Source organism: Tachypleus tridentatus, chromosome 2 (genome assembly GCF_004210375.1).
Source record: "Tachypleus tridentatus isolate NWPU-2018 chromosome 2, ASM421037v1, whole genome shotgun sequence".
NCBI classification, from domain to species: domain Eukaryota; kingdom Metazoa; phylum Arthropoda; class Merostomata; order Xiphosura; family Limulidae; genus Tachypleus; species Tachypleus tridentatus.
In genome coordinates, this window is record NC_134826.1 from 47,521,546 (window position 1) to 47,549,235 (window position 27,690).

Consider the following 27,690-nt stretch of genomic DNA (forward strand, 5'->3'; position numbering starts at 1 on the left):
TTTAAACATCTTATCACCACAAAGGTCAGTCTGACGTAGAAATAAGTGAAACATAATAGCAATGGTGGTGCATACATGACTTTCAAGTGCACTTTTATACGTTGAGGTCATCTTTCGTTTGTCAAAACAATAGTCACCATCTCAAATCTTCTATAATATTGAATTTTTCCAAAACAAAAAACGACTTTACAAGAATTGGCTAATATAGAAAGCGCCTGCGAAGCGTGACTCAGTATACAAAATCCTACCATGATTTACCCCATAAAGATGGCTTACAAGGATTAACTTTGTCCAAAGAGAGATTACTACAATTGGTTTTATTTAAAATGACTGTGCGAGTACTGACTTAATCTGATTTATTCCATTAAAAAAGGTTTACAATGATTAACTTTATCTGAAGAGAGATTACCACAATTGGTTTCATTTTAAAGGATTGCGTGAGTATTGACTTAATCTGAAGATATTATCACAATTCCATTGAAATACATCTTCGGATAATTTATTCCATCTGACCAGACAATCAAAATTAATTACATTTAAATAGATCTCGGAAGATTGTTTCCATCTGAGTAAAAATCATAAAACTTGATTCTGTTTAAAGGAAGTTTACAAGGATTGGCTCGATATCTTATGAGGTTCTACTTAATTCTATCAGTAGAATTTATGAGGATTGAATCCATCTAAAGAAACCTTACAATAATTAAATTCCACTAAATACAGTCAATTAGAAAAAAAAGACTGTCAAAAGAAAAAAAAATGAGGGTTGACGTTATCCAAAGATTGTTTACAACTATTAATTGCATATAAGTATAGCTTACGACAACCGATTATATAAAAAGCAAGTGTGTAATGTTGACTACGTCCTGAGAGGGCTAACGAAAATTGATGCTGTCTAAAAAGAACCTACGAGGATTATGTCTATCTAAAGAGAGCTTGTGTATATTAATTCAGCTTTGTAAGCTGTAATAGATTACGTTTTCACCGTTACCGAGGATTGTAACTTAAAGATTTAATGTTAATAAATTGTGGGTACAACTGTATATAGAACAGGGACTTTGCATTTGGTTATGTGTCAACTTGTTTGCTCGAATCTTCTAAGGTTGGTACTTCCATATTGCGTGTTTCGTACGAAATCTTTTGTTGGACTTGAACAGGCTTTGTTACGTCGTCTTAAAGTTTTTATAATAAACTCGATCATCTGAAAATTCCATTCGTGAGATTTCCTCTCAACTATTGATGTAAAATGTTTATCAAAATCGCTTAAATTTTACAGGTAATATCTGGTTAGTTAACTACGTTGCTTTGTAAGTTTTCATTCCCATTGAACGTTTTGAATTAGTTTTCCGTGAACTTTTGGCAAGTCATACTGTTACCCAAGATTAGACGTTTACAGAAATGGTTTTACCAGTAACGCATTGATCCATTTATCACGGTAAATGTAATCTGCCTGTATACGTCTAACATTAAACAGTTGCTGTACTGCTTTATTAATAACAAGCTCTAAATCGACTTAAAAGTAGAATACCTGTGGACCACATGGATTAGACCTCGTAGAACCTCTTTCAGTGTCTTCAAATATTATTAACAAAGATCTTTAATGGAAATCAGTAACAGTCATAATGATATGCTAATCGCACCATGTCTATAATTATCCAATGCCGTCGAAGTCATTCGTTCATTTCAGAGTTCATAACCCATCTAGAAATTCTTCCGCTACCTGAGAGATAAGGCAGTAGATGTGAATTTATTATTACATTTAATGTTTTCTGTGACTTATAAATGATTTTTTTGAATGTTACACTACAGCATTAAATACATTTCAGTAAGTTAAACAAAGGAGCGACTCGATTTGTCTTATAAACGTACGATGGATTGAGATGGTGACTTTTGTTTTATTCCTAAAGAACGACCAACATAATCTTGTGCATACGAAGCTTCAAATGACGTTGTATCTGTTAATAATGTGTTAAAAATCTTAGTTCTTTCCGCCCAACCACCATCTTAACTACAGATTTTAGTTTTAGCAGAGAAACATACATGTTATAGTATAAATAAGAGTGCAACATGGGGATATTATCTACCTTGGAAACTTGACTCTTTAAATGAGCCTGATTGAAACGTAGTGAAGACAGTTGTAAAATAAAAACTTCTGTTTTCGTAAAGAACTAGTTAATTATGACTGGCAACAACAGAGTTGGATAATTAATTGAAAGTTACGTTGCAACTTTTATTGCAAATCGTATATTTAGTATTGCCTCCAAACAACGTTAAACTTGGATTTGACTGAAAATTACACCAATGTAGAATTCCTTAAGAAAAGAAAAAAAGAAATATAAGATATGTTTATTTAGTTGGTAATTTTGTACTCTGGCTTAAGAGGACGTAGAGATTGCTGCATGTGTTATGCTTACTGAAATCTGAATGGTGAAAGTGATGCTAACTATTGTTCTAATATCTTGTGTAGCGGCACCGTGATAAATTTTCACATTGGTTTGGTCGTGGTCTTGTAGACTAACCATAATTTTTAAGTTTTTTATTAAAAATTCTGAATCATACGGCACCAATACTACACTTTTGGATATATATAAAATATTATATTACACCCTTTTATTTATATTCTTTTTACGCCTTTGATTTAAATTATTAGTTTGGAAACATATTTCAACAATTTTCGTATATATTAAGGAAGTTACATTTAATGAAAATTTTGGTTCACTAGAAAGTTAAGTTTCTTTTTTTTTATCGGCTTCTTATAAAAGTAAAATGAGAAAATTTAATTTGGACACTAAGTGTAATGAACACAGAACATTTTTACTTATTTTATCTTTACAATGTTTTAGTAGGCCTTACGATGATTTTTGCCAAGTGATGTTCGAAAACCTTAGTGACATACATATTGGTGTATAAAAGTTTACAGTAAAGCATTTTTTTTCACTTATTTTACCTTTTCTTTCAGTTTTATTGCTCGTTTCTTTGCTTGCAACCACATAGCATGTTACTGCCTGCCTCGTGCATTTGCTGCCCAAATAAAGCCGAGCACATGGTAGACCTACCAAGAGTTCCTCGGTATCGTAGAGGATTGGTTGGTTAAGCCTAGCTGAGTATGAAATCGTGTGAAACTAAGAACTAGCATGGTAATATTTCAGCAACAAATTCTAAGAACGGATAATGCATGCGCCATTTAGAAAAATAAAAATAATTACTTTTTGAAAGAAAAATGTATGATTTGAAATCAAATAATTAAGTTTAGTTCTTTACATATTATTGGGAAATTTCGATTAAATTTCTTTACAAAACTGATTTTCCTGTTTCAAATGTGGTACACAATTTTAGTAACTACTAAAACTTATTTGCTTTAGTCACTCAATCAAATAGAAGCTATCTTTGAAAGCTTCTACCGGTTTTAAGAAAAACAAATAGAAAACTCTAAAATACGGCTGCTTGGTTTTAAATGGTTGCAGTTTTTTACCTATAAACCCTCCAATCCTAAGGATATTTTTGTGAAATTTGGTTATAAGTTTCAGTCCTGCTACCCCGTTTTTTCTTGTGTTTTTTTTTCTATTTCCACCTTCCCGCCGCTGTAGTACTACAAGGCAAGCAATTTGTACCTTGATCTTTTAATCTACATGAACGAAGCTTTTACAACATTCTTTCTACTCGAATGTATCCTCAAACTTGCGGCTTTCGGATGCAAGGTTTGGTACTTTTTACTATTTACCTTTTATACTATTTGTTATCTCTAGTATAATGTTTAGTTTTTTAAGATACTAAAACGACTCTCTTAAGCCTAGGCCTAAACAAAAATAATCTAGGGGTCAAAAACGGGAACAGCAAGTTGTGGACTATATAAAGGTTAGTAATTTTAAAGGTAAGAATGAAGTGACGACTTTAATTATTTTTTATTAATCTCATAATTCAATATTTAACTAATTTCTGATCTGAATATTCAGTAACACATGATCAAGTTTTATGTAGATTTTAAATTATAGCAAGCCAATATTCATGACTACAATCTTTTTGTTGTTTTTTAACAAGTTATTAACCTTTATAAAGGGATCCCAGTTTTATAAATTAGTTGAATAAAAACTCGCAAGCTACAGGGCATTTGTATTTGTTATATTTAGGCCTGTTTTGTTACATATAAGCACGTAGAGAAATGGAAATTGTTGTAACATGGGGTAACAACAACGCTGTTAACTTAAACCTAATTTCCCGTGTTGTTTCTATTAGTATAAATTATATATGGAATCTCCAAATACAATAAAAATATTTGAACATAAGAATCACTAATTTTTGACAAATATTTTGTTTATTTTCCGTATTGTAGTTTGTTTCGACCTTATATCTTATCTTTAAAGATTAACAAAAAGTATATTGAATAAATTATCAACTTATGCTAAACAATACAGTGTATAATACGTATTATAATTATTCAAATATTGTAATGTATACAAATTAAAATGAATAAATCATATTGAGATTGAATGATAGGGAAAATGGAAGGAAGCATATTATATACTTTATTAGCATTAAGTTATGTTCTCCAACATCAAGATGAATTTCAACTACGTAACATCAATTAATCCTCAATTTTCAAAATTGTTAACTGAAATTTCATTCTTCTACTAATAAGGTATTTTAACCTTCATAAGTTTCGATAACGTCAGTTAACATACCGCTTTCAATATCGAAATTACTTTAAAGTCACACAAGTCACGTATTATTATCATTTTCGTAATCGTGTTTCAGTGTTTATAATCTAAACATTTTTCATCAACAAAACCGTAAATCACTAGTTAATATTGACCTCTGTCTCCATTTCAACTTTTTATACCAGTGAAACGCTGTTATATCAGTAATATTAATAGTTATATGGTACAGTTAGTCAGTCATTTGTGTATTTGTATTACACTGTGTAACAAATTTTTTACTTTTTCTTGTTCCTGGGCAAAAGCGTTATTTCCCTATTGCTTATGCCCAAATTAAATTGGAAAAGACCTATTTGTCTCTTCAAACTTTACTTTTGTGACCTAGAAGCGTAAACCGAAAACATGATGGGAGACTATATTTGGGGGCTGATACATGAAAGTGATTTATATTACAGTCGTAAAATCTCGCAAAACTTATCACTTCTAAACATCTTTGTATAATTTAGTATAAATACATGTAAATCTTGATTCATATGTTGTTTTATTCAGACTTTATGTAAATTAAAATGTGCATATTTGCCATTTTTTACATAGAAAATAGGTTAATTTCTAAATTTCATTATCCAGGTCACAAAAGCAAAGTTTGAAGGAAATAATGGCCATTTTCTGTACTTTTACAACATAAGCTATTGAGAAGTTATACTTCCTGCCCAGCAACAAAATTTGAGTTACAGTGTTATATCTTTGGAACTGGACTTTTAAGTTACACAACGAAACGTCATTCAGTTACAGTATCAATGCAACATATCCCCATGGCCCGGCATGGCCAGGTGGTTAAGGCACTCGGATTCGTAATCTGAGAATCGTGGGTTCGAATCCACATCACACCAAACATGCTCACACTTTCAGCCGTGGGGCGTTATAATATGACGGTCAATCCCACTATTCGTTATAATGTGAGGGTCAATCCAACTATTCGTTAGTGAAAGAGTAGCTCAAGAGTTGGCGGTGGGTGGTGATGATACCTGCCTTTCCTCTAGTCTTACACTGCTAAATTAGGGACAGCTAGTGCAGATAGTTCTCGCTTAGCTTTGCACGAAATTCAAAACAAGCTAAACCTGTCATGGCTACGTCTTGTTGCTGTGGTCAGAGAGGTTGGTGTTCAACATGATTTTCGTGTCAGATACTTAAACATGAATATTTAAGTACCATTTTTAATTCTTGTGTGTCGCCTGCCAAAAATTGTTCATGTAATAAAATGATCCATCCTGTGACAAATGAAGTATTCCTTGGAATACACTGCTGGCCAAAATCTCAAGGCCAATGAACATAAAGAAAAAAATATGCATCTTGCGTTGTTAGACTCAACCACTTATTTAAAAAGAGCTTCGAAAGATTAAAATAAGAAAAGGGAAAATAAAAATAAAAACCTTTTTAGCATTTAATAGGGGATATGTGAACACTATGAAATTAGCCTAAATACTAGCTGGTCAAACGTTTAAGACCATACCAAAAAGAAGTCCTAAACAGGGTAGGAAATGCCTAATAAGAGGTCTCGGTAGTGAGTTGCACGGCCGTCATTGCGAATAACTTCAAATATTCGCTTTGGCATGGTCGATATAAACGTTTGTAGAAGGCTGACTGGAATGGTATTCTAAGTGGTGAAGATCATGCACTATTTGGTATTGACACCCATTTTTTATAGACTTACCTTGCCATCCGCCCCCAAACATTTCAGTAGGGTTTAGTTCGGGCGAACACGCTGGATTGGATGGTCCAAAAGAATCACGTTATTCGCCATGAAAAAGTCCTTTGTCCTGCGGGCATTGTGGATTGCAGTGTTGTTCTGCTGAAAGATCTAGCCATTTCCACACAAGCGAGGGCCTTCAGTCAATAAGGATACTCTCTTCAACATGCCAATGTAGCCAGCTGCTGTTTGACGCCCCTGTATAACCTGAAACTCCATTGGTCCATGGAAGGAGAAAGCACCCCAGATCATGATGGAACTTCCTCCACTGTGTCTCCGGTGGGATATCCTTGTCGTGCCAGTAACGTTGGAAGCCATCTGGACCATCCAGGTTAATTTTTTTCTCATCAGAGAACAAAACCTTCTTCCACTTTTTTACGTCCCATGTTTGGTGCTTCTCAGCAAAGTATAACCGAGCTGTTTCGTGGTGTGTGGAAGGAGGCGTGGCCTTTGAAGACGTTTAAGGTTTTTAAAGCCTTTCTCTCGTAGATGCCGTCTTATTGTTCTTGAGCTGCATTCTGCGTCCGTAAGGGCCTTAATCTGGTTCGACGATTGGCTGGTGTCTTGCCGGACAACCCGTCGAATCCATCTGCTCAACGCCGGCGAAATTTTCTTGAGCCGACCACTTGAAATTCTCGTTTCGTATCCCTCAAGGTCTTTTAAGAAATTTGCAACAGCAATTTTACTATGCCCAATCTCACCAGCGATGGCACGTTGAGATAGACCTTGCTTTTGCAGCTCGACAATTCTGCCGCGTTCAAACTCTGTCAACCTTTTAGCCTTTGCCATGTTTTTACCCAATGTAACACAGGAGATGTCAGTGGGAGATGTTGACAACGCTAATGCTTGAACACAATGACAAAATTTCGTTACGTGTTTACCGATTAACGCTTCGTTTCAGTATGGTCTTAAACTTTTGACCAGCTAGTATTTAGGCTAATTTCATAGTGTTCACATTTTTCCTATAAAATGCTTAAAAAAGTTTTTTATTTTTATTTTCCCTTTTCTTATTTTCATCTTTAAAAGCTCTACTCAAATAAGTGGTTGAGTCTAACAACGCAAAATGCATATTTTTTCTTTATGTTCATTGACCTTAAGATTTTGGTCAGCAGTGTCTATACCAATCCAATCATAAGTCTAGGTGGACATTGCTTAGGCATTAAATACCGTAGGGTGTATAAAAGAAAAGAATTAGGATTATACTCCAAATATAAGAAACCCTTCCCTACTGCCACAGCGGTACATCTGCGGACTTACAACTCTAGAAACCGAGATTCGACATCCGTAGTGGGCAGAACGCAGATAGCTTATCATACAGCTCTGTGCTTAACTTCAAAAAACAGAAAATAAAAGATTAGGCTTAGGTGTTTAATTCTAGAAGATGCATAAGGAAACGTTTAGTGCATACATTTAAAATAAAAAAAGAATGACCAAGGTATTGGGATACATTTCAAACGTAGTAGGATGGATAATGTAAAGAGAATGGGCTTAGATGTTAAATTCAGTGTAATAGAGACAGAGGAGGTTTAATAAGTATTTTTAATACTGAAGGTTATTCGGTTTCTTTGTTCATCTGACATCAAGAGTAACCATTGCGTTTTCCAATATCTTATTTCTTTTGTTTTGTTGGAAATCCCTAATTTAAATTTATCTTTCAAAGCGGTTGATAAGAGTTTTGTTGATGTTGTTTTCCACAACAACTTTGACAACTTTCACGTTGTTGCACAAGTTTTGTTTTATCAATTTTACTTCGTTTTTCTTTTTCAGGCCAGGTGGTTAGGGTGCTCGATTCATAATCTGATGGTCGCGGGTTCAAATCCGCGTAACATCACACATGCTCGAATTTTCATCCGTGAGGGCGTTATAATTTGAGGGTCATTCTCACTACTCGTTCGTAAAAGAGTAGCCTAAGAGTTGGTGGTGGGTAATTATGACTAGCTACCTTCCCTCTCATCTTACACTGCTAAATTAGTGACAGCTAGCGTAAATAGCTCTCGTGTAGCTTTGCGCGAAATTCAAAACAAACAAACCCCAAGCATTTAAAATAAATACATACAAAGGACAGTTTTGTTGCAAGAGACCAGTATATAATAATGGATAACTCTTCATTACGCTAAATAAGGTGACTACATCAGAGCTACCTCCTTTTCCTCAGATTGTTATCAGTGGGAGTTATATCATTGCAAATGATATCTTACTCACATGTGTGTGTCGCATTTGTCATTTGTCAAGCTTTGAATCGCACCGTTTTTTAGAGGAGACTGTATTTGATGACAAAATCCTTTGACAAATGCATTTTTTTAGAATGGTTCAAATTATACGTGAATATTGTGAATTATTAAGGCTGGTACTGACACGTGTACTAAAATAGTATCAGAATCACAACTGTGTATTATTCTAAGAGAAATGTACTCAGCTCATACTCTCTTGTCTGACATGGTAGGAGCCATCAACAGCTAAGACAGTTTTATTTTCCTAACAGGGTGGTTGGTCTTTGGAATGGGTTACCTTCGGAAACTGTGTAAGCAGTAAATTTAAGTACGTTTAAGAAAAAATTTGATAAGTACATGAATGACAAGGGCTAGGTGTGAAAGTTTTCCCATTTTTAAATTTATTTATTAATAGTCTTAGTTTAGTTTGTGGAATGGAACAACCGAGATGGACCAGTTGGTTTCGTGTTATCCTAAAATGCCAAGTTATGTTAAGAGTAGCTTAAGAAAATGCGACATTCCTTCCATTACCAAATTAAATAAGCATGTGTCCCATCCATATGCTATTTATATTACTATTGTTACGAAAGAGAAAATTCGTGGCAAAACTCTCTAAGTAAAATTCCGATAAAAATGAAATGCTAAGCATCCGAAACAGAACTTTCCAAGAACCTTGAAGTGAAACACGAGTAATTTATATTATATTTATTTGATTTTAGTTTCTTTAATAGTGTTGATTAAAATGTTGAATATATATATGTGTGTGTGTGTAATGCTTTATTTATATATTTTACATTATTCGGTATTTCTTTTATTATTATTATGATTGTTTTGGATTGTCTACTTAGTATATGAATTTAAAATTAGCCAAAAAATCGTTAACACTAACAGATTGTTTTGATATTCTATTGGGATTATGGCCGAAAATATTACAGCAAAGGAACCCATCTGACGAATCGATACAACTTTTTATTTTGTAACTTTGCACACAGTTAGTTCTTGCTTTGATCAAAAGTTAATCATAGCTTCATTGTTATCCAATGATATTAAATATATACGTCACATAGTAGTTTAATTTTATTAAAATGGTACCCCGTTTCTAAAAACCACATTCATGTCAGTCTGTCGAACATTTCTGAAACGTTTTTTTAAGATACAATAAATTGTCCGTTAAACCTAAAATTGATCGTTTCGAAACACCTATCACCATGACAGTTTTCATTGGAGGAGTTTATTGGTGGAACACGTGTTGATGTTATGATATTATATACAGTGCACCTCAATGTTAACCTAGAATCAGCACTAAATGCCACTTAATGTTCAAATATGTTTGGACTAACACAATGCCTTACTAAAAACTTGGCAGGGGTTTAGTTTAGAGAGAGAGAAGAGAATTCCCTCCCCCAACTGGGGTGATCAGGAACGTTGTGGTTTCTCTTCGTCACCTCACGTCAGAGATTATTTAACTGTACTTGAAACTTTGCCTGTATTTAATTTTTACTTATTTAAGGTGATAAAGTGCGATGGGGCATAATAAAATTAGTGGGTGAGAAAGAGCGAAACAAAGGCAGCACCGAAGAAGTGAGCCAGGCCAGAGCCCGACAAGCAGATGTCAACGTAAATATTAACGTGAAACGATCCGATTCAAGGCTGAACAATAGTGTTGCCTTAATTAAAATACCTTACTGATTCATTACATTCTTTATCAGTTAGTGCGGTTTAGATGTATCTTCTAGTTTTTTGAATAAAACTTTCTGTTAAATGTTGAAATAAATCTGGATGAATTAAAATAGTAATTTTTTTTTTTTTACACAATCCTTCAATGTTACAGTTTAATAAAGTTGTGGTGCAAATGTTTTGTTTAATCATGCTTTGGTACAAGTGTTTTGTTTAATCATGCTAAGTATAAGTGTTTTGTTTAATAATGCTTTGGTACAAGTGTTTGGTTTAATGAAGCTGTGTTGCTAATGTTTAGTTTAATCAACTTGTGGTACAAGTGCTTAGTTTAATCAAACTGTGTTACTAATGTTCAGTTTAATAAAAAGAGTAGCCCAAGAGTTGGCGATGGGTGGTGATGACTAGCTGCCTTCCCTCTTGTCTTACATTGCTAAATTAGGGAAGGCTAGCCTCGTGTATCTTTGCGCGAAATTCAAAACAAACCAAGATGGAAATGCTACTGTTGAAACTAGTTTTCATTTTTATTGTGTTGTCGGCCTGGTAGTTAGGAAGTTCAATTCGCAATCTGCAACTAACGGGATCGAAACTTAGTGACGAACTTCCTCACCATTTCAGACGCGGGAACGTCATAATAATACGGTCACTCACATTATTTGTTAACATAGGTTAACATGTTTCTTCAATTAACCAAGATATATCTGATCAAATAAGCACTCGGTGTTTAGTGCATTTTGAATAAATGAATAAATTATTTAAGGAAACTACAAGTTAAAACTAAGTTGTCTATTTTTTTCCCAACTTTTCAAATATTAACGCAGCAACCTTGTCACTACAGAACGTACTTGTAATACTTATAGGCTTAAAATCTACCATTTATCAAAAAATGGCAAAGTACCATACTAAATTATGAAAAGAATATAACACATTTTTAGCTAAAATAAATAAATAAATAAAGTTGTCTCATCAATAAAATGGCAAAGTTTTGATGACGAAAGAAACACGTTACTTGAAATGAAACCCCACTCTACCTAGAGTAGTATTTGGTCTATATAAAAATAGGAAAAAAAATTCATAAAGTTTTTTTTTTTCATTTTAACAATCTTATCATAAATATTATATCTTTACATAAAAGATCGTCAATATAATTTCAAACCGTATATTCAGTAACTTTGGCCAATCCAGTAATTAAAAAAAATAATAAAATGAACCAATGTAAGCACTTCACATGCAGCAAAGTTGTTTGTAATAAAGTTATTATATTTGTGTTCTCTCTTATGTCACGCATTGATAACTTTCGAACTTATTAATTAATTAAGTATACTGTTTACTTCGTTCATCATTTGAATTGGTATTACCAAAGGGAAGATTTTGGCAAATTACGAAATTTTTTAAGAACTAAATTCGTTAAATGTTGATGAACGGAATGAGTTTACAATAAATACATTTAAACAATCTAAATATTGTAACGCAATTATTATTGAAGATAAATATCGTCGATTACTTCAGAAATAATAGCATTAAAAATGTGAAGACTCTAGCTATAGTTGGAGTTTAAAACAGTTCGTCAAACTTAATACCTAATGTCAAACTTCCTTCTTTCAAGAATTATTTTCGTGATGGCTGGAACACCTTTGATTTTATTACTGTTGTTGGAAGCGTGGTTGATGCGCTTGTGATGGAAATAGGGGTAAGTTTTATTAGAAAAAAATGGAAAAATATTTTTACACATTTCCTGATGTATGTTTTTAGCTATAATACTTTAATTGAAATGTCTCAGCATATATCTATGTATTAATGAATCACATTTTAATTGCTTTCCAGTTTCTCTTATCATGATTTTAAATCCTTTTCAGTCATTCGGTAATAAGGATTATGGTTAGAGCTGAAAGACAGTTGCTTTTGTTAGACGTTTTTCTTTGTTCTACACTGAAGAAAACGTACTTTTTGTAATGAAACAGATCAGAAAACCAGTAATATACATGCTATTAAAACTATACAAATGTTACTCTATATTAATCAAAGATACAATATTACGTTAAATCCTGAAATCTCAAAGAGGGTAGTTTTGTAGGAATCTTTTCGAGACAATTTTTCGTTTTTGTTCATTAATAAATTTTTAAGTGAAATATAGTATCCATACCATACCAAGTCCTAAATTAAGAGTAAAATTAATATAGTACAATAAAGCCACATTTTTAGCATCATTAATTAAGTAACTGTCAACCTTTCGTGCTTCTACAATAATCTTTTTATGTTTAGCTTTCAATTAAGATAGAGCGACTTTGCTTGTGGTAGGGAAGGTCGAAGCATTACGATAGTCAGCAGTAGGATAAGCAGAGAAGAACACTATAAGCAGCTTTGAGCACATCATTGTATACGTGTCATTAGGAGACTTCCATGTTTCTTGTGCTTGGCTGTTAAGCTCGTGTTGCGTTGACGGATCTGAGTCATCTTACCACTTGAAATCACTTTCCGCAGCTCCAACGCTAAAATAGTGTGGGCAATGCCTTCTTGTTAGCCATTAAAAATGTCAAAAATTTTCAGTTCAAATTAAGAAAAACTGGATTGGGTATTCTTTTTTGTTTTCAACAAGAATGTCCACCATTGGATCATAAAGGGCCTGTTAAAAGTACTTTAAGTAGCAGAAATAAAACTGCAAAAAAATCGAAAAGTTCGTGTTTTTCAGTGTCTACAGTAGTAACGATTTAATCTTGTTTTAACATTCATATATTAAAAAGGAAAAACTAAACATATCGATTTTAAGAAATCAATTTTCAAGACTGAAAGTAAAAAACAAAGAAATATTACTTTTATTCATTATATACAATTGTGTGTTTTGAAAACTAATTATTTTGCACTGCGCCACGCTAATAATCTTAACTGCTTTTAAATTTAATAGTCAGAAAAAACGCAGCCTGTTAAAAAAATAATAGTAAAATAACATAAATAAAAGTGTGCATAAGTCTGTATTCAACCATAAAGATATTGTGGATTTACCTTGAAATTAAAACAAAAAACTTAAAAAGAATTATAATTAATTTTTGAAAAATTCGTGACCTTGTTCAAAGGTCACTGGCGATTTATTTACGTTTATGTTTTGTAGGTGAACTTTTTCAATGTAGGATTTTTGAGATTATTTCGAGCTGCTCGTTTGATAAAACTTCTCCGCCAGGGCTACACCATTCGTATTTTGTTATGGACCTTCATCCAGTCCTTTAAAGTAAGTCTGATTTCATTTCTTATTATTTTCTATCTGATGATTCAATGTGTCCCATGAACTCATATATGTGTGTGTTCTGTACCGTGTGACCTATATTTAAATACAAATTTCTGTTGTTTTCTATATTCTTATTTCTCTGTTTCTGATCTGGTGTTCTAAGAAGTAATATTTTAAACAAGCTTGGTTAAAATCGAATATTTTCATAAAAGATAAGGAGGCAAGAGATATTATTAAGTGATAAAATCAAACGAAATTTCATGTAAGATTTGGTTTAAATCAGTTTTCGATAGGGTTCTGGATAAAAATATGTGGGATAGTTTAATTTTTAAAACCCCAGTTTGTTTTTTAAACTCGATCATGTGATTAAGGCACTTGACTCGCAGCCTGAGGGTCGTGGATTCGAATCCCCATCACATGAAATATGCTTGCCCTTTCAGACGTAAGGACGTTATATATAACGATTAATCTCATTGTTCGTTGGTAAAAGAGTAGCCCAGGAGTTGGCGGTGGGTGATGATGATTAGCTGCCTTCCCTCTAGTCTTTGACTGCTACATTACAGACGGCTAGCGCATATAACCCTCGTGCAGCTTTGCGCGAAATTCAAACAAATAAACAAATTTTAAACTCCAAAAATATCGAAATATTTTCTTAATATCGTGCGTACATACAACGCAAGAAATTGGGTTTCGATACCCGTGGTGGGCGGGGCAAAATAACGCATTAATTACAGTGAAACAATTCTTAAACATTGATCGGTCTTGTGCATTTTTAGCAACGTTAAACAACTGCTTGAATGTGCTCTTTCAGCAGAGAAGACTACGTGACTTTAGGTTACTAATATGTCATGTTCTGACTCATCAGTAGGGTCAAAATAAGGTTTCAACTGCTTTATCATTTTCTATCAATCTTGAGATAAAAGTTACAATCTCTGACACATCTTAACAAACTAACCACTATTTTTTTCACATTTCTAGGCCTTACCTTATGTGTGTCTGCTTATTGCTATGCTTTTCTTCATCTACGCCATCATTGGAATGCAGGTCAGTTGTAAAGCAGAATCGTATCGGCTATATTTATTGTTTTGAAGAAGTTAAATCTTTCAGTGGTTCACTTTAGATTTCGTTATAACGAATGAATAATTCTGACTTTTAAAAAAGGCCCTTTTTTATGTATTTGCTATTTAAATATTTGCTACTCTTATGTGTTCTACGTTTGTGTTTTTCTTTTACTAAAAATAGAATAAATATTTTGTCTTGGCATAAATATTTCTAACTTGCAACCCTAAATCTCCTTTGGTCACTGATATATTCGATGAATCTAGTGCCATTTCAAGAGCTATCACTGAAATCATCCCCCCCCTGTGACACAGCAGAATATCTGTGGACTTAAAAAACTGCAAATCGATACCCATAGTGTAGCTTTATGTTTAATTTCAAACAAACAAATTTCATTGAAAAGCATCCTTTGTTTTAAAAATGGCTGAAGTTTGAATTATATGTCACCAACTACTTGTTATTCCAACTTTTTTCCTTTTCCTTCTACTCTGCAAGATATATAGATTTAAAAAATGAAAATTTATTGAAATATTTTTCTTTGCCTTTCGTTTTACTGTAATATGTTACTGTAAACAAATTTATATATAGCTGAAAAACAAAATATTTAGCATAACGTATACATTGTTATGTGACTAGCTTAAATTACGTGTTTGAAGTTTAAATGGATACTTTTTGATCTTAGAACGAAACACATTTTTGATATTATTGTACTGTTATTATATACGCAATAAAACGGTCATTTGATATTGTTATAGGACAACGTTAACAGTAGCAACTCTCATTATTGTGGGTTATGTTTGTTTTTTTCAAATGTTAATCGTTTTGCATTTTTAAATGTACCTTAAATTCAGTAATTAAACAAATAGGATCTGTTTTATTCTAATAAATGTTTTTAAAGGAATCACTCTGTATATTTGAGATCGCGTACAAAAGTGTGGTTAATTTCTATATAAAAAAAGACTCCCATTAAAGTATTGGTAAGACATTTTTACATTGTTAACCTATTGCTTTACCCTCTTGTCGAATGTATTCGAAAAGTTCTTTCTAATCAGTTTGGTTATACATAAACTGTTATGTAAGCTTACTGCCTTACAGTCATACGTAGAATAAAGTATTTTGTGTTATTTATTACGAGTTGTTCATTTTTCGCAAAAAATAGTAGCATTGAACGTATTGAAAGTTTAAGGAACAGAAAGTAAAGAGACTGGTTAAAATAGTTGAATGTTTACTAATGTTTATGACACACGAAATAGCCGAGAACGAATTGTTTTATGAATATAATACCCTAAAGAAAAATAATAATCATGAAACCTTACAACAGGTGACAACGTTAATTATCGTATTTCAGCTTTTTTTTGTATATACAGTATATTGTTTCTTGTAGTTTTTATTGATTATTTGAAATTAATTTATAAAACCCATTGTTAACATAAAGCTGTCATATGTTTTATTTCATCTCTATTCCTTTCACCACGTGTCTCAACTTTAAAAAAAATGTTTTCTTATTTTATGTATTAGATGTTTTCAATACTAATTGTTTCCATCACACTCAACAAATATTTGATTTGAATACTATGGCGTGTAATTTTTAAATAATTCGACAGGCAGTATTGGCAGAATAAGGTTTCAGAAAATTATTTAAAAAAACATTCTTGTCATATAGGACTTCCAAATTTATAATATTATAAATCGATTAAGTTACAACAAAATTAGAACAATGATAATGCAGGAAAAAAAAGACTCCTTTTCAAATACTTAAGGAATGCATTAAGTATGAGTCGCCCGCATACTCGTTTTTCTTTCTTGCACTTGTGCTTTCCTATCTCCTTAAAAGATATTTCTTCAACAATTTCTCCACCTTTCTTCTGATGTTTCCCATCTATTCTTGGCACGAATTTCTCCAACATCAGGTCTTTGGGAACATCCAGTGTCAACCAGATACGGATATCAATCGGCACAACAACTTCCAAACCTTCATTCTTTCGTTGATGCTCTTGTTTAGGTGAGTTGACCAGTAGGGGGCGTTGGTAGACACTGTTGGACAACAAAATCGTCGTTGTGTTTTTTGCTAAACACTGAAGTATTACACGAGTGTTTAAATATCAGAAATCGACCTTTTTTTTTGCTATCAAAGACCAATTAAAGTTGTAAAGCCTGTTTAATATTTCAGTTGGACACATGGTCCTTGTGCATTTATTTAAAATGTCAGCCATTAAAATGCAACGACGAAAATTGTATACCTTCCCAACAATAAAGTATGTCGTAGTTTAGCAAAGAGCCTTTGAAGTGTACTTTTTTTTTTTTTTGGCAAACAAAAAACCCTGAAGACTTCTAGATTTTAGTTGTCCATTTCTTTTTTCTTTTGCTTGTCTGTCTGCCTGTTTCCCATTTTTGTTCCTCTTGACCTGAACTTTCTGCTTGCCTCGTGTATCATTAGTTAGTATCGGTAATGTTATTAGGTTATTAAACGTAGTATAGACGTAATTGTATATGTTAGTCCTCACATATGTATAATTATTAGTCGATTATAATTTTACTAGGACTAAAGATATTTTTGGTGTAGATGTACTAACATTTCAACGTCCTTCCTTCCCCACAATTAGGTTTTTGGTAATATCGCCCTCAATCCTGAAACCTCTATAATACGTCATAATAACTTCCGTAGCTTCTTCCAAGGACTCATGCTCCTCTTCAGGCAAGTTCGTTCTTCATATGATCTGCACGTCGATCAGGTTTCATGTTAAAATCCCACAGACTTCTGCTTTATGTTCCATCCAGTTCCACGTCTATACTTCAATTTCACTAAAGCATTTACGTCAATATTTCTATTTTAGTTAAAGTCTTTATGTCGGAATTTCAATTCCTCTAAAGTCTTTACGTCAGTATTTCAATTTATCTAAAACCTTTACGTCAGTATTTCAATTTATCTAAAGCCTTCGCGTCAGTATTTCAGTTTCACTAAAGTCTTTACGGCTATATCTCAATTTTACTAAAGTCTTTGAATTCACAGTTACCTGATGTTTTTTGAATACTTATTCAATAGTCATCCTCTGATATACATTTGTAAGAAGAAAACATTTCACATTGTGAAAGACACGCTAATCCATAACACTAACAGGGATTTTGTTCACCTATATAGTAACTACCTTCTGATGGCCTGGCATCGCCAGGTGGGTTAAGGCCTGCGACTCGTAGTCTGAGGGTCGCGGATTCGCATCCCCATCGCACCAAACATGCTCGCCTTTTCAGCTGTGGGGGCGTTATAATGTGACGGTCAATCCCACTATTCGTTGGTAAAAGAGTTGTCCAAGAGTTGGCGGTGGGTGGTGATGCCTAGCTGCCTTCCCTCTAGTCTTACACTGCTAAACTAGGAACGGCTAGTGCAGATAGCCCTCGTGTAGCTTTACGCGAAATTCAAAATAAACCGAACCAAACTATTGTATCCACACGATACGTTTCCCATAAAACATCTAAGTACTCGTGTAGTTTGAATTTCACAAAAATAGTGTTGCTGAATATAGTCACACGCGTACGGTAATATATATTTATACGTACTATTAAAAACACGCAATTTTGTCTTCATGTTTATTGATGTGTTTAAGCCGTATTCCGATGGGTCAACGATAAATTTACGGACTTACAACGGTAGACGTAGCAGATAATCCAATGTGGCTTTGCGCTAAAACAAACAAGAAAATTTGTAGGCTGGGCTTTGCCTGTTGCTTAGCTTATCACACCATGGATTCGAGGGTCCATGGCTCGCGTTCCCTTACAGTAAAAAGAAAAAAAAAGATCGCTTAACACTTTGGGAACATGTGAGGTCATAAGAGTCACTCTGAAATTCTATTTAATTAGAGTAGCCCAAGAGCTGGCATTAGGTGCACCTAACTTGTGGTCTTCCCTCTTGTCCATTAGCTCAAAATTAGGGACAGCTAGCGCGGATGAACCTTTGCACAAATATGTAAACAAAGAAATTGATGTGGTCGGATGGAATTTACATTTTTGCCCAATTGGTTAACTGATTTCAAGAAGTGTTATTAAAAAACAACAACTGAATAGCACGATAAGTAAGTATAAGTATTTTTTACTTTAAAGTGTTTTGCATGTTTTTGTTATTTTCAGTCTTAAAGAGTGGATAACCAATAATATTGATAATTGTATCCCTCGGAGCACTTCAGTGCAGAGATAGTAAAAGTGGCATGACAGATTAATGGTTTCGTTGATTGAGCATCACAAAAAATGTATGATATTATCGATTAATTTCCAAAAATGAAATATAACTTAAATAATTATAATACAATTTAGATTTAGGGATTTCATGTTTGTTTTTATAAACTGTTGTTAAAAATATATTCGAGTGATTTATTTAAATTCTGAAATGCTTTACTCAAACTTCAACAAAATGGTTTTATTACTTTTTTACTTAGACTTGTCAAGCGTATTAACCCCTGAAAAAATAATTATTAATTGAGTTCTTTATCGTAGTCTTGGTTACGTTTAATTCTTTAGGAGCTATAGGTACTTTGATAATTGTTTTCTTTAATACATTAACAACAGAGAGCACAGAAACATGTTTCTAAAACTGTACTTGTTACGTCACTGAAGTCCAGAAGCATTGTGTGCAACGACAGGATAGAACTTCATATTTCGAAAATCTCCTAGTCGGCCATTTGACGATAATATTATGTGAGCTGTTTGGTCCACTGATTGTTTCTCTTATAATTTTGTTGTATGAAGTTTTTTCTTCAACAGTATTATGTGAGCTGTTTGGTCCACTGGTTGTTTCTCTTATAATTTTGTTATATGAAGTTTTTTCTTCAACAGTATTATGTGAGCTGTTTGGTCCACTGGTTGTTTCTCTTATAATTTTGTTGTATGAAGTTTTTTCTTCAACAGTATTATGTGAGCTGTTTGGTCCACTGGTTGTTTCTCTTATAATTTTGTTGTATGAAGTTTTTTCTTCAACATTATTATGTGAGCTGTTTGGTCCACTGGTTGTTTCTCTTATAATTTTGTTGTATGAAGTTTTTTCTTCAACAGTATTATGTGAGCTGTTTGGTCCACTGGTTGTTTCTCTTATAATTTTGTTGTATGAAGTTTTTTCTTCAACAGTATTATGTGAGCTGTTTGGTCCACTGGTTGTTTTTCTTATAATTTTGTTGTATGAAGTTTTTTCTTCAACAGTATTATGTGAGCTGTTTGGTCCACTGGTTGTTTCTCTTATAATTTTGTTGTATGAAGTTTTTTCTTCAACATTATTATGTGAGCTGTTTGGTCCACTGGTTGTTTCTCTTATAATTTTGTTGTATGAAGTTTTTTCTTCAACAGTATTATGTGAGCTGTTTGGTCCACTGGTTGTTTCTCTTATAATTTTGTTGTATGAAGTTTTTCTTCAACAGTATTATGTGAGCTGTTTGGTCCACTGGTTGTTTTGTTTCTCTTATAATTTTGTTGTATGAAGTTTTTTCTTCAACAGTATTATGTGAGCTGTTTGGTCCACTGGTTGTTTCTCTTATAATTTTGTTATATGAAGTTTTTTCTTCAACAGTATTATGTGAGCTGTTTGGTCCACTGGTTGTTTCTCTTATAATTTTGTTGTATGAAGTTTTTTCTTCAACATTATTATGTGAGCTGTTTGGTCCACTGGTTGTTTCTCTTATAATTTTGTTGTGTGAAGTTTTTTCTTCAACATTATTATGTGAGCTGTTTGGTCCACTGGTTGTTTCTCTTATAATTTTGTTATATGAAGTTTTTTCTTCAACAGTATTATGTGAGCTGTTTGGTCCACTGGTTGTTTCTCTTATAATTTTGTTGTATGAAGTTTTTTCTTATAATTTTGTTGTATGAAGTTTTTTCTTCAACATTATTATGTGAGCTGTTTGGTCCACTGGTTGTTTCTCTTATAATTTTGTTGTGTGAAGTTTTTTGTTCAACATTATTATGTGAGCTGTTTGGTCCACTGGTTGTTTCTCTTATAATTTTGTTGTATGAAGTTTTTTCCTTGAAATGTTTACTGTCGTGACTGTAGAATAAAACCTGATTTACCTGAAAGGTTTCTAGTTCCAGAGTATAAGTTCAATAGCGTGGAGCATTTTGGTTCAAGAGTATATTCTGTATTATATGGATCGTTTTCGTTTCGTATCACATTGGCTGTTTTATTTGTATATCTTAAGAATTGTCAATGGTTTCACGTCCAGAATACAACATTATTAAGTATGTTCAATATAATTCAGGTCTATATGTTGCTTTAGATCATCCCGTCGCGATATGTCCTTTGCCAGGTGGTTAAGACACTCGACTCGTATTCCGAGAGTCGCGGTTTCGAATCCCCGTCACACCAAACATGCTCGCTCTTTCAGCCGTGGGGGCGTTATAATGTGACGGTCAATACCGCTAGTGGTTGGCAAAGAGTAGTCAAGAGTTGGCGGTGGGTGGTGATGACCAGTCTTACACTACTAAATTAGGGACAGCTAGCGTAGATAGCCCTCGTGTAGCTTTTCGCGAAAATCAAACCAAACCAGTTCTTTTAAAAGAACGTTGATTTCCATTTAATTGAAATAACACCTTAGAAAGTAATTTGTTAAAACCTGCTGCTGTGTATAGAGAGGATATTCCAGTGAATATATGGGAGATTCATAGAAGAGTGTTATTTATGTTCCGTACATTAAAATAACACTCGTAACTGTCCACTTGTCAGGAGACTATAGTTTGTGCAATTTTTTGTAGTGACTCCTAAAATCCTTCAGTCCAAACTGTTTTGTTAGTATGCCTGAATAATGTGTATTTGTGTGTGTTTTCATATAGGCAAGCCACATTAGACTATCTGTAGAACCCATCGAGGGCAATCGAACCCCTGATTTTAGCGTTGTAAATCTAAATACATACCGCTGTACTAGCGGGGAGAAACCTGAATAATAACCTGACCTTCATTTGTTTGTTTTCAATAAAGATATAACACTTGGATGTTTGATTCTTTCCAAGTTTGGGTATAAACTTGTAGTTGGGCTGATTGCAACGATTAGGGTTTTTTTTAAGTTGAAGTACATTGTGGTTATTGGTTATAATAGTTCTGAGCTGGGCATATGAGTCTAAATGTTCCCACCTCGCGACCTATTACAACAAAAATGCAATCTGCACTTTGAAGCCATGGATGCTGTAAAAGTGACGATCAAATTATCCTACTTGATCGAGAGTTGGCAGTGGTTGTCATTGGTTACAGAGCAATATTTCTGTAGTCCATTAGCCCACAGTTAGGGACAATCACATGCAGATTGTGATTGTGTGTTGTTTAGAAATAATCTTAAAAATAAAAGAAATCTATCAGCTGCTTTTGGTACTTCGTTAAACAATAAGAGTTTTATATTTTAATTGTTTAATGATTGAAAATAACAGTTTTGTTACGTCATCCAGCGCTTTTGGGGCCGGGCTTGGCCCAGTGGTTTACCTTTTGGACTGTGGACCCTAGGTTCGCAACTCGTTTTGAAAGAAAAAAATTGCACTCCCTACTTTGGGGTCGTTGATACTGTTAGAGTAGCCCATCAGTTGGCGGTGGGTAGTGTTGAATATGTTTTTCCTGCAGTCATTCATTTCAAAATTATGGATGGCTAGCGAAGGTAGTTGTGGAACATAGCTTTTCGAAAGTCTGGACACATGTTGATACAGTGTTTTGATGTTTTCTGTTTAGAATTATTGTGTTATTGTTCTAGTTGGAATTGAATGAGTAGGGGAATAAATGTTTGTCTTTATCACGGTGAAAATTACTAAGACCCGAATAGTATATTACGTATTTATTGTAACCCTATTTCATGTATTATTTACATTGTATGATAATATCTTGTCATGCAGTATTAATAATTCTGGACTTCAGTGATCAGTAATGTTTGTTTGTTTGTTTACCTTGTTTACATGTGCATATATGTATATAGTCTTTATTTAGTTTGTTCTTAAAATATTGCGTTTTATTTACATCGGTGCTTAAAAATATATAATCATTTCGTAACCAACGATACAATTTATATAAATAATTTGTTAGGAAATACTAAAGAATGTATTTATCAGATAAATTGCCTGGATTAGGTTCATTCAGAATCTTACCCTCCCAGTAGCACGATAACGTGTGCGGACGTATAACGCTGCAAACTGAATTTCGATACCTGTGGTACGCAGGGCACAAATAGCCCATTGTGTCGTTTTGTGATTAAATTCAAACAAACTAACTTTTCACCCAGAATCAATGTTTAGATACCTTTGTCACAGAAACAAACTAAATTTTGATTTGGATTTGAAGTTTCAACATCTTTACCACAATGACGAGTCACTTTTTTTACGAGAAACTAGGGACAGTTAGTTTTTTTAATTTTTGTTATACACATTTTTTACATAAGAATTATTTGGCATTGTTGACCTACTATATGAATTTAGGAGTAACTTAAGTCTCGTAACTTGGAGGCATAGCATATGCTCGTGGTCAGAGCGCTCGAATTGTAATCTAAGAACTGCGGATTTGAATACCGTCACCGAACATGTTTGCCATTTCAGCGGCGATGGCATTATAATATTTCGATCAATCCCACTATTTGTTGCTAAAAGAGTAGCACAAGAGCTGGCGGTGGTTAGTGTTTGCTAACTGTTTAAATAGTCCACTCTGTGTAAAATTCAAACCAAATCTATGCTGGTCGAACTTCGGGAAGTTTTATTAGGATTACGGCCAAAATTATCAACAACAAAAAGGGTACCATATTTGTTATAAGAGGCTTGTTTCATAAGACTGCAGATTGCTCGTGGGACCGGTATATATATGTATTTTGCTACATTGTTTCATGGATTACGTTTCAGTTTTGATCTATGTACATAACCCGCTTTCAATCAGAAGTTATTGATAAGCTATCAACGGACCCCTTCATAGAAACCTCTGACACTTTACACTATGTTGAAATTAAAAAGAACCTAGTGTAGGAAAGTATAAAACACATGGTCGTCGAAACGCCCTTCCTGATCTAGGTTTCCGTTACAAATCAGCGATGTACTTGACAAGGTACTTTCGTCTTCGTGCACTTCTGTTTTACTTATAAAGAAACCTACACCGTTATTCTTAAAGGGGGAGGGTAGAATTCCATTTATGTGCTTTGGTTCGGCGCATGAATACAGAAAAGTAACACTTTACACTGATAATCTAGCGTGTTTTTTTTTTTTTTTTAGTCGCGGCATAACGGATTATACAGTGGCTCCAAGTTCTTTATGTTTATTTTTTCCTCGTGATTGCTATGGCCTGTACCAAAGTACAAAAAATCAACGTTGACATGCATCAATTTTCTCTGACATTTCATTTTTATCACTTTGGACCGTGGGAGCGTTTTTAAAGTGACTTTTAATTATCACAGTTTGATTAGAGTATCCCAAGAGTTGGCAGTAGGTGCTATCTGCCTTATCTCTGGCCTATCATTTCAAAATTAGTGCAGATAGCGTTTGAGAAGCTTTACATGAATATCTGAAGTATAACAAACCAGCACACTTGTATGCATGGTGGCCTGGCATGGCCAGGTGAGTTAAGACGTTCGACTCGTAATCTGAGAATCGTGGGTTCGAATCCCCATCTCACCAAACATGCTCGCCCTTTCGGCCGTGGGGTCGTTATAATGTGACGGTCAATCCCACTATTCGGTGATGACTAGCTGCCTTTCCTCTTGTCTTACACTGCTAAATTAGGGTCGGCTAGCGCAGATAGCCCTCGAGTAGCTTTGTGCGAAATTCAAAAAACAAACAATATGCATGGTTTGGACGTCATGGCGCACCACTCACAGTTTGCGGCTCCCGGGCGCGAAACCCGTTACCAAATGTGCTCGCCCCTTTCCTTCGTATAGTCGTTAATATTACGAAAAATTTCCAGTACTCGAGAATAAAGAGTATTCCAAGAGTTAGTGGTGGTGGTGTTGACTAACTGCCTTCTCTCTAGTCTATAACTTTAAAATTTGGGACGACTAGTAGAGATGGACCCAAAGCAACTTTGACCGAAATTCTACAAAAAGGAACAAACAATGCCAACATATAAGATTTAATATAACATTTTAATTAAAAAATATATAAAATCTTCTCATACGGTTTCTTGTAACAGCTTTGCTTTGATTAAGAAACGTGTTTTTCATCTGAAGTTCTAGAATACGTAAAGAGATTGTTCTAATTCCTTGCTGTGTCCAATACGGCCTTTTTTAAACACGACTTTCAATCTAGATGTGCAACCGGGGAGGCGTGGCAAGCCATCATGTTGTCTTGTATCAAAGGTAGACCATGTGATCCTCGTTCCAGCAAATCAGGGGACGAGTGTGGAAGCAACATAGCTTACGTGTATTTCGTCAGTTTTATCTTCTTGTGTTCTTTTCTGGTAAGTTCTGACAACTTTTCATTTTTTCTTCTTCCAGCGAGTACTTACAACTAAGTCGTTCCGTACGTAAGTGTATGTGTGTATGTATACTGTCGTCTATAATTTTCTCTCTCTTTCTCCGTGTATTCGTTTTCCTTCTTTCACATTAGTAAGAATAAATATGTCTCTTTAGTAGAATATAGTTGGTTAATTAAGCATAAAGAGTCTGTCTTCACACCTATGAATTTCTAAATTGTCTTTATTTTTGCTTGAAGCGGGTTGTTTTTAAACTCCCAAGATACATTGTTTGTTTTTTGCTTTAAGAACTCGTAAAAGTTTCATTGGAAGCTAATTCCTTGTTTAAATTTATAGAGATTTAATCTTTACGTTAATGTAAGAGTAATTATTCCTTTATGTTTTAATTTACAGATGCTTAACGTTTCTCTGTTAATGTAAGAGTAATTATCCCATTATATTTTGATTTACAGATGCTTAACCTTTACGTTTTCCCCTCGGTATGGATTCCTGTACGTGATGAGAGGACCTGTTGTTTCAGTTTACCTCCTCTGGGATCTATACATTTACCCACATGTTCGTCGTGCGTAGTGACCCGTGAAGGGGAGGAGAGGACCCTGGTGGTTAAACCCTAACACACCACTTTGGCCTAGAATCCCTGTAGACGAGCGGCCTTGGGGTGGACCCCTTAGGGTCGGTTGACTGGTCCGCATGGGCTAGGGTCAACCAAGTACCAGTGTTGGATGTTCTCAACAGGTGTTATAGACCAATGTATCCAATGCTGGTGTTTGGGTATAGTGTTCACGAAACAATGACATTGCTGCAGTGTCCTTGTTTGGCATTGTAGTGCTCCATGGTGTGTAGGGTCAGTGGGCAGCAAAATATTTTTTTATTATGGATTCTTCAAATCAAAACTTAATTAATATAGTGAAAAAGCAGTCCATAGGTAAACGACCACGTCTTGGAAATTCAGTAATCTTCAACATCTGCAACACCTGTACCTCATTTTATTATACTACATTCTCTTTCAAACAAACCTTTAGGGCAGATGTCTCCCTTTTTTATTCAGAAGGGTCTAGAGGGACTTGCTGGCTCTCCTGAGTCAGTAAAGAAGCTTCAATCGGGTGACATATTGGTGGAAACATTCACATCTCAAAACAGTTAACTCCTCTTGCATTCAAAGGCGATTTGGGATATACCTATTGAGGTTATGCCTTATGCTACTTTGAATTCATCATGAGGAGTTATTGTTGAGAGAGATTTGAAGAACATTCCCGATTCAGAGATTCTCGCTGGTTTCTCCACCCAAGGAGTTTCTGCAGTGAGGTGTATCTCTACTCGCAAAGATGGAATTATGATGACAACTAGTGCCCTCATTTCTGACATTTGCATCACCATCAAGGCAGGTTATCTTAATTGCAAGATACGGCCACATATTCCAAACACTCTCAGATGTTTCCAGTGTCAGCAGTTCAGTCACTAGAAGACCTCATATCATGGTTTCTTGACATGTGCTTGTTCGGGTGACAAGGACCACGATGTCCATGAGTGTGAAATTGACCCTCATTGCGCCAATTGCGATGGCTCTCATCCATTCTACTTTCTTTCTTGCCCTAAATGGTTGGAAGACAGTGTTATTGGCAATGGTGACACTGTCACCATTAGAAATGTTTTTTGTTTTTTAGAGACCATTAATCTTTTTAATACTATTTAAGTTGTTAATTTATTCTTTAGATTTGTTTTAATGTGATTTCCTTTTAAGAATCAAAGTCTATCTAGTTCAATTTGAAACTAGAAAATGGCCGTAACGTCGAGTAACTCGAAATCAGGACTTGAAAGGCCAACTTCGGATGACTAACGCTGTTTTTTGAACTTATCCATTAGTCATCCTGGTGAGTTATAATTAAAATTTTGCTACAAGTATTTTAAAAGTTTTATTACTTTACGTTTTGAAAACGGCCCGGCATGGCCAAGCGTGTTAAGGCGTGCGACTCGTAATCTGAGGGTCGCAAGTTCGCATCCCCGTCGCTCCAAACATGCTCGCCCTTTCAGCCGTGGGGGCGTTATAATGTGACGGTTAATCCCACTATTCGTTGGTAAAAGAGTAGCCCAAGAGTTGGCGGTGGGTGGTGATGACCAGTCTTACACTACTAAATTAGCACAGATAGCCCTCGAGTAGCTTTGTGCGAAATTCAAAAACAAACAAAGAAACTTTTTGAAAATGGCCACAACATCAAATAACTCAGAACCAGGACTGAAAAGTCCAAATTCAGGTGACGAACGGTGGTTTTTGTACTTACCTGTTAGTCTTCCTGACGAGTTATGATAATTACAATTATGCTACAGAAAGTCCTTTACAACTTATATTACTGTAGTTTTTCTCTTACCGCTGTAGACTTGGTATAAAAATTGGATTTAATGTTATTTATGTTTTTAATTCAAAAATTCAACTTTTTTTTTTACTTTAATTTTAACTTTTTACCGGATGTTTGGCCTAGTTGTTTTGTGCCATAAAACATCAAACCAACCAACCTTTACGTTTCTCTGTTCATGTAAAAGTAACTAATTCTCTTTGTTTTAATTTACAGATGCTTAACCTTTTCGTTGCTGTCATTATGGATAACTTCGACTATTTAACTCGAGATTCTTCCATTTTGGGTGCACATCACCTGGATGAATTCATACGAGTTTGGGCTGAATATGATCCTAGCGCCACGTAAGATTATTGTTTCTTATTTCATTAAAGCATGTATTATTTA

At 34.3% G+C, this 27,690-nt stretch overlaps 1 protein-coding gene across 6 annotated transcripts in view; it reads left to right on the forward strand.

Moving 5' to 3' along the window:
- LOC143242962 (voltage-dependent calcium channel type A subunit alpha-1-like) overlaps positions 1 to 27,690 on the forward strand; it is a 98,533-nt gene that overhangs the window by 46,562 nt on the left and 24,281 nt on the right. For 5 of the 6 annotated variants that reach the window (XM_076486585.1, XM_076486577.1, XM_076486578.1 and 2 more), the window contains 6 exons: positions 11,887 to 11,970; positions 13,387 to 13,503; positions 14,479 to 14,544; positions 17,163 to 17,254; positions 24,787 to 24,937; positions 27,520 to 27,647. In XM_076486585.1, coding sequence (XP_076342700.1) covers positions 11,887 to 11,970; positions 13,387 to 13,503; positions 14,479 to 14,544; positions 17,163 to 17,254; positions 24,787 to 24,937; positions 27,520 to 27,647 — 638 coding nt within the window. Of the gene's footprint in view, positions 1 to 11,886; positions 11,971 to 13,386; positions 13,504 to 14,478; positions 14,545 to 16,469; positions 16,562 to 17,162; positions 17,255 to 24,786; positions 24,938 to 27,519; positions 27,648 to 27,690 lie in introns of all 6 variants that reach the window. The other variant, XM_076486576.1, reaches the window with a different exon arrangement.